The sequence below is a fragment of the Echinops telfairi genome, unplaced genomic scaffold, assembly GCF_000313985.2.
Source record: "Echinops telfairi isolate 266 unplaced genomic scaffold, ASM31398v2 ScPeMD7_7420;HRSCAF=8458, whole genome shotgun sequence".
Taxonomy (NCBI): domain Eukaryota; kingdom Metazoa; phylum Chordata; class Mammalia; order Afrosoricida; family Tenrecidae; genus Echinops; species Echinops telfairi.
In genome coordinates this window covers 38,093,621-38,101,890 of record NW_022111320.1, presented here as the reverse complement: position 1 = coordinate 38,101,890, position 8,270 = coordinate 38,093,621, and the positions used below count along the sequence as shown (strand labels likewise).

Here is an 8,270-nt window from a genome sequence, read left to right as displayed (position 1 = left end):
AGTTACACTGATTTCCTTCTCAACATCCATGATGCTTGAGTTGATCTGAGTCATACGTTCATTCCCAACACATCCCTATGGCCATTCATACTAAGGGTGGAAAAACTAGCATTTTTTCAATCCATCATCTTTATGACTACCTCTCCCACTTCTAAGCCTAGCTCATTTCTACTGCTCTGACCACATAATTGTCTCCAAGCTGGTTAGGAAGTGGAGCCTATTGATTAGGGAGACCTCCAGACACCATCTGGTATTGATTTCTTGACTGCTTCCTGGCATGAGATAGTTGTTTGTTCTACCTTTTTTGCTATCCTTTAAAATCTAGTGGCATAGATTGAGACACAGCACTATTGTGTTACAAGACATCTACAGCATCTACTTTTGTTGGGCTAAATAACCCAGTAACTGATGTCGGCGCAAGAGGGTCAGCACGGGTACGACTATTCACAGTGTTGCTTCTTTTTCTGTTTTCTTTTTGCGTTATTTTAATCTACAGAGTAAATTATTCTATATACATCGGAACCAGTGAATGCCCTTAGACAATGAATAGTTGGTTCATAAAGCAGGAAAGACAATGCAAGGGGGTGGGGATTGGTGCCCCAAAGCACAGTCACAAAGGCTTCAGAAGTTCTAGATACCGCTACAAGTCAACGCTGCCTCTCACTTCTAAAACAATCAATGCTCAAGAGGAATGCTTAAATTTAGACCCAATACCATGCCCTCCCTCCCCACCCCAACCCGCCCGTATTTTTTATTTTGATTTTTAAATTTGTTTTTATAATCTTTTCAATTCACTATCAAAAGTCCTGGCTCTTCAGATAGACTTTAAACTATAAATAAACACTGCATAGTTCTCTTTTGTTTTCTGAAGAAAAAAAAAATTATTGCAGTACAATCGCTCCCATGTGGAATTCAGTAGGGAGCGAACAGCACAGGAGTGTGGGCGGTCCGAATGGGTCCAGGAGCCGGCCGCAGGAGTGCGGGAGGAAGTGCAGAAGTCTGGAACAAGGTGGCTGCAGGGGCGGGCCGGAGACTGAAGGGGGAATTCACTGCCACAGCGGCAGCAGCTGCTGCAGCTGCCAAGGGGTTTGGTAGAATTCGTGGTGCCAATGGCTTTGAAGGTTCTTTTGAAAATACTAATTTTACCTGCAAGGGAGAGGAAAAACGGGGTAGAAGAAAGCTCAATTTTCAGTGGATCACTAGAGCCCACAATGACAGGCAGTTATTAAAACATAGCAGTTAGCAACGACAAAGGTAAGCTCAACTTGAAAACCGACAATAAAGAGAATGGAAAGTGTAGAACATCTTTCCTTTGGAAGAGCCAGAAGATACCTGCAAATGGCCGACCTGGGATGTTAAAAAGTCCTCCGCAAAGGTACTCGGCAACCTGATTTTATTTGTTTGTTGATGATTATACTTCCAGAGGAAAGAGTTCATCTTGAGAAAAAATAAAAAGATTTAACTCCATCTTCCACACACACACACACACACACATTAACCATTAAGGAACACATATTTTAAAAGGCACAGACATTTTAAAAGAGGGATTACTTGACACTGTCATGAACACTAATCCACTCTCAGCGGTTCTCAACCTGTGGGTCATGACTCCTTTGGGGGTCGAGCGACCCTTTCACAGGGGTCACCTGATTCATAACAGTAGCAAAATGACAGTGATGAAGTAGCAACGAAAATGATTTAATGGTTGGGGGGTCACCGCAACCTGAGGAGTTGTCTGAAAGGTTCATGACATGAGGAAGGTTGAGAACCATTGCTCTACAGTGGATGACCTAGGTAGCACAAAAATGTTCCTCTTTATGAGAGGTGTTGATAAAGAAGAAACTTTTAATTCTGCTTGGAATGTGGAGTCGAAAGAAAACTTACCTTTTCCAAAGTGTGACAAGTTCCACTTACTCTTATGTGTGTCTTCTCAACCCTACCCCCCAAATGCAGTCATCATCTGGCAGAAAGCATCAATAAGATGACCTTTCTCTTGGAGGCAATGTTCTCATTGATGGAGAAAGTAGCGGATGAGTTAGGGCAGATTTAAATGCTACTATTAACACACTGTTGACTCATCTGTTTATTTCAGTCATTCATCAAAATGTCAAAGGCAGTAGCCGTGCTGGCCAAAGAGACCTCAAAGTGAAGATACTTGTGCTGAAACATGACAGTATCCCAGTACAGCCACAGGGGCTTCTGGACAATCGATAAACAGAACCCCTTCATGTACATAAGATTCGACTGATTTAAAATTAATTGCATTGATCCATACTACAGTCTTATAATAGATGACAGTTTTCTTTCAGCAATATTGTAATATGTCAATAGCATAGAGTAACATCAATTACTAATAAGTTCTATTTTGATTTAAAAATGTACAAGTTAGTACAATTGCAAATCAGAAATTCTTAACTTTTCATGGGGCATTGGAACTCTCTAATGAAAGCTGTCATCATAATTAGAAAATACAAAAAACAAAACAAAACATATACCCATAAATACTAGTGTATGGTGTAAGAAGTCCCATAGATTTCCACTAAGATCTAACAAACAAACAAACAAAATTCATGTGAGGACATCATCCTAATATGTGAACTAATCTAAAAGGCATAGGGTGAAGTGGGGAGGGTTTATTTTCACTGATCTAATTTGCCTTAAATAGGGTCATTGGATGGGTAACTAAGTATCACAAGCCACAAGCTGGGTTATTCAAAATCCATAATGGTTGAAGTTCTCAACAATAACGCTGCTTTGTCTCTTGGAGACAATCAGCAGGATGCACTGAGAACTTGGTTTTCACTGGCCTTCTTTCGTGTGAGTATTTACTAATATGAAGACTTGATTTCAGGTGATTGTTTACCTGATCCAGAATAATTAGCCTATTCTCCCTTCTCTACACTCTTTGATAAACATGAGATCAATTAAAAGAGATAAGACCTTGGCCTGTGGCTTGCAAGGTTAAAAAAAAAAGCAAACAAAACAAAACTCAAGAAAACAAAATTACCATTATTCGAGGAGAAGTTGGATTCTCAAATCTACTGCTTGCCATTCCATTCCATTTAGAACCCTCCACCCCCCACCTCGTCTACCCATTCCCCTCCAAAAATAAAACAAAACCCACAAGTTTAACACAGAGGGATATTAAAGACTATTTTCATTTGGGAATCAAAACTAACACTCACCCCCAGTGGATGTGCTCCCTTCTGTAGTTTGTTGTAAGGACTGTATTTCGGTTTAGGGGGCTTCCCAGCCGCTCTGTCTTTGTGCCTTCTACTGCTGATGTGCTATTGAAAATATGTAAAAAGAACAGATTTTTTTTAAGTCTGCCAAAGAAACTCTCATTTCAGAATGGAAAAAAATACAATGAAAGGACATGCACTCCCCGGCTCAGATTCTGAGGATTTGCACACATGGAGTTTTTAAATAAGTAAGGTGTACAAACCCACAAAGTTATGTACACATGCAAATAAAACAACACAATATGAGGGCAGGGCCTTCAGTTGGCAAAGCACAACTGATCTCATTGGAAGTCTAATCAGAGTAAGACTGAGCCCTGTGATTAGTCATCCCTTGAGCAGGTGGCTGCAGGATACAGTATGGCACCATGTAATAAAGCACATAAAAGAATAGCACAGCACAAAATTAGCCACAGCATGTAAATATCTAAATAAGTAAAAATAGCACATTGCAATTTGACCTTTAAAGAGAATTGACTTTTAAATGGAAACAAGATCTGATAATCCCCTTCTCACCCACCTTTCAGATACAAGAATAGTACAAACTACTTTCAGAGAATTTCTGAAAGGTCTTGGAAGTCATTACATGAATTTTGTATTCCTCAGCAATTAAAACAAGTTTAAATAAAGAATAGAGCAAACAAACAGACAGATAGAACAATGGGTATGTGGTTGTATCGATGGATGGATGAATGGATGGTGATGGATGAGAGAGCAATATAAGAAAGGGAAGTAAAGCAGCACACACATCCCACTGAGAAGGGGATTGTATTCTGTTTGCTTTCTTTCCTGGAGCATTTGCCACCTACCTGTTTAAGTTGGGTTTCTGAGTTGACGTGCACATCGCAGATTTCACAGTGAAATGTTTTATTTTGCAGGCCTGTGTTTCCCTTATTCACGGGTCCTTTCCCTTTCACTCCTGCCCTCGGAAATGCTTTGATAGTTCCGCTTCCATTCCGGGCTTCCAACATGGTTTTGTGCTTAGTACCTGCCATGAATATTTCAGATAAAGAGAGAGAAGAGGAGGAGGAAAAACGTCTTAGCTAGGATGTCTTTCAGAAACAACATCATGACAAATTGGACGCTTCTACTTAGTTCTGGTCTTCCAGGAATTATGGGTAAAGTATGTCCAAGGCAGACTGACCAATGTTCTGTAACTACCTAATATGTTGTTGTTAAATTATTTATCTTTAAAATAATGTATGCATTATGAACAAGCGCCATTACTATAGTAACTAAACTCCCAGGTCCAGAGATGAAATTGTATGGGTGTTTGTTACATACTCCTTTTTTATTTCCTGTAATAAGACATGAATGATAGCTGAAGAGGAAGAGTGATTTAGTTCCTAAAGGTATAGTTGGGGGTGATGAGCAACACAAGTAAATAATTTGAATACTTTACAGAAGTGGCACTGATTAAATACCAACTTTCTAAACAATACAAACAAGCATTTGGGGCTCCCTTTTTTATGCTCTAAGGAGTATTGGGGTCATAGTAGGTGACCTGTTGAGCTGTTACCTACAAGATCAGCAGTTTGAAATCTCCAGCTGCTCCTTGGGAGAAAGATGAGGCTGTCTGATACTGACGTAGTGACAGGCTCAGGAACTGGAAGGAGCAGTTTGTCTCTGTTCTATAGGGTTGATATGGGTTGGAATTAAATCCACTTGAGAGGAGTGGATTTAATTTTGGAGTTGGTTTTAGGTTCTGACAAGAAGGGAATAGTATAAATATCTTAAAGATGGTAAAGAAAAGTCACATTAGGATAATAAAAGCCTAAACCTGATTTGTTTTGTGATCCAAAAGAAGGGATACAATGAAAGGGTAAATAGATGCACCATAAATAAATGCTTCTCTTTAATAAACAATAACAGTATCTTTGAACTCTCACACATTCTTAACAGAGTCTACCCTTAGCAACATTTTACGTCACCGAACTTCCAAAAAAAAAGTAAGCAATGGCATTCTCCTTTCAAGATTTTTCTAACATTTTCCTTTTGCCCACAGACGGTCAATGATACTGATTCTTCTCATTCAGAGGCATTTGTTGTACTCCTGCGTGGTTTTACTGTCATGAAAGTACTTTAAGTTTGAATGCTAGTTATTTCACTTTCCTAATTGTATGTATTAGATTACGGTTAGTTCTGAGGTTGTAAAGTCACTGTTACCATCTGATGTTATAAAGTCAATTTGTGGGAAAACTTCCTAGAACGATTGGTGGGGCATTCTAGGCCAGTGATCATCCCCACCATGTTCAAGGATGTTGTTATGAGCCACTGACTCTATTCCACGCATAGTGAGCCCAGGTGGCACAGTAGGATTTTCCGTAGGATTTTCTAGGATATAATCTTGATGGGAGCAGATTGCCAGGTCTGTCCAAACCCACTGAGCATTACACTCTCATTTTAAGTAAAGGTCAATAACTCCATACGAAATGTTCCAAGTCAAGGATTTCCCTGATTGGAAATGATTATGACTTCATTGGAACTGTTTTTAAAAAAGTTATCACTTCGACTGGCCAATTTTCTAATTGTAAAAACATCCATAACACAACTCTTGTAGCTGTACAACATTTTTATCTTGTTCTATTGAGAAAACAGACACAAAATCAGCTCTCGCAGGAAGATTTGAGGAAATGAAATGGGGGTCTCAGAACTGTTTCATGGTGGGGATGTAAGGCCTTCATCAGCTTTCTTTCACAAGTCTTCCTTGCCTGAGAGTGGGCACAAACAATGTCCAAACATATTTAACCTGTGGGATGATTTTATAAAATGTTACTTTTTAAAGCAGCATCTTTGGTCATACCCAGAAGCATTGGGGGGCGGGGGGAAGGAAGCAGGTTGGTGGTTGGTTCCTGCATGCCTCTTTTGTGAGAGGGAGGTTCCTGCATGCCTCTTTTGTGAGAGGGAGTTGCTGTTTCCCAGGTGGATGCTAACAGGTCACTAACGTGTTTCTACAATAAACAAGTCCTCTTCCTTGGCCTAGAAGGAGAAAAAGCCCATGTCATGGGTTCCCTCCGACAAAGTGTCAGATGTGCTCAGAACAGGAAAGGCAATTCAAAAGATCCGGCTCAGGAGCAGAGGTTTGGCAATCACCAACAAAGAGCTAGATAATAAACTTGCTCCCCAAAAGAGCTTTGGCAAGCTAAGACCATGCCAGAGTTCCTCGAGAAAGATTAAAAATGTGTGTGTGTGTGTGTGTGTGTGTGTGTGTGTGTGTGTAGGTATGGATGTATATATAGACACACGCATCGGGGGGCTTCAAAAAGTTGGAAGAATTACACCATCTTTTGTTTTTAAGAGTCTGAGCTGGATTTTTGTCCACTCTCTATTAAATACACCCTTCCTCAAACTTTTTGAAGCCTACTCATATGTACACACACATACAGAGATAAGTATTGCTGCTAGGGCTTTAGTTTCCACACGCATGGGTTTATTCCAACTAGCACATGCTTAAATCTGTTGCTGTAATAAGTGGGGGGTTGGGGGGCCACATGCGTTCTCTCAGTGAAACACGTGGCTTTGTCTTTTGAGGCTGTCTCTAAACAAAGGGTCTAATGAAAATGGTGGCTTCAGAAGGGATCGGCTGGGACAGTTTAACTCAAGGGAGAAAGCTGGGTTCATAGAGTTAGAGTGTCTGTTTTGGGGAGTACAGAGGAGTGATCTTGACAGACTTTCTCAAAGAACACAGGACACTCAGAAAGCTTATCATGAAACATTTTAAAGAAAATGAAAAGTTGTATTAATAATAAAAAGGCAAGGAATGACCATGCACCTTCTCGTCTTTTGAGAGTAGCCAGGACTGTCTTATGAGAATTTTCTGGAAATCCATTCCCCACCCATCCAACAGCCCTGATCTTGCCCCCGCAGAGTTCTTTTTGCCCCAGAGCCTCAAATCATACTTACAGGGAGCAGAGTTTGAGTCCCTCAAGGGAACAAGACTGCTGTTTGGATAGAATGCAAATCAAAGCACCCAGGATGTTTCAGGGGGGAAAGGCTACAGAAATAAAAACATGGCCTTCAGAAATCTATGAACCTAGAGGAAGGGTTTGCCAAGAAACAGTACTTCATATTTTAATATTATGTTTTATAAACATTTTATTGCTTTATAGAAATACTTTAGTCACACCTTCTTGTGTATGTATGTATATTTATATATATGTACATGCATATATATATTTATAATATGTATGCATGTAGATTTATTCAAATTTCTTTAACAAACTGAGTGAGTTTTAAATAGTTCCCTTATCTACATACAAACATTTAAGAAATGCTAATGTTCCTAACAAATCATTTGGCTCTTCACCTCAGCAAACTGACTGCCATTAAGGCAATGGTGACTCATAGTCACCCTGCTGTGGGTTTCCGAGATTGTAACTGTGCTGCAGGATTATTTTAGTGTAAAATCTCCACCGAAACTCTAGGAAAAATAGAATAACATATACCCACCATGTATGTTATACACACACACACACTCACACACAAGCATATAGACACATCATACATTATATATGTGTCTATACATTATATGTGTCATCATTATACATATGGCTAAATATATAGCAAAATTTAGGGGAGGAAAAAACTGAAATAGAAGCACAACTCCTGGCTTTGGCTCTGGGTTGCTGTTCCTCATCAGACAGGGTAAAACTTGTCTATAATATAACCCCATTTGGTAGCTGATTGTTAGTTATAATTCAATAGTGATTAGACTGTTATTATAAGATTTTAAAGCCTCAATAGATAATAAAAGGTGTCTGAATTTCCCTTCAAATATTGCTAAAATTAAGGGGGACATGGTCTAGTTCCTTAACTGTTAGACATTTACACTATTAAGAAAGAAATGTGCATTTGTCATAAAATAATGATAATTAAGAGAGCTCACATTATGATCTCTCATACTTTGCCATGCTGTCCTTTATTTGCATCTCACAGATGCCCTATGCGTGTGGTGGCATTAGATAACAAATTGAGACTGAGGTTTGAAGTCGCTTGCCTATACAGAAGCTACATGAATTGGCTGGCAGGTAG

General features: G+C 39.4%; 1 protein-coding gene across 5 annotated transcripts in view; it reads right to left on the bottom strand.

Annotated features, from left to right (window-relative positions):
- Positions 1-744: 744 nt before the first annotated feature.
- The window catches only part of ZNF385D (zinc finger protein 385D), an 849,687-nt gene continuing 842,161 nt past the window's right edge, over positions 745-8,270 (bottom strand). For 4 of the 5 annotated variants that reach the window (XM_045297460.1, XM_045297459.1, XM_045297461.1 and 1 more), the window contains exons 6-9: positions 4,049-4,227; positions 3,186-3,287; positions 1,333-1,437; positions 745-1,146 (exon numbers count right to left, since the gene is read on the bottom strand). In XM_045297460.1, the coding sequence (XP_045153395.1) occupies positions 913-1,146; positions 1,333-1,437; positions 3,186-3,287; positions 4,049-4,227 (620 nt within the window). In that variant the 3' untranslated portion in view covers positions 745-912. The remainder of the gene's footprint in view (positions 1,147-1,332; positions 1,438-3,185; positions 3,288-4,048; positions 4,228-8,270) is intronic. The other variant, XM_045297462.1, reaches the window with a different exon arrangement.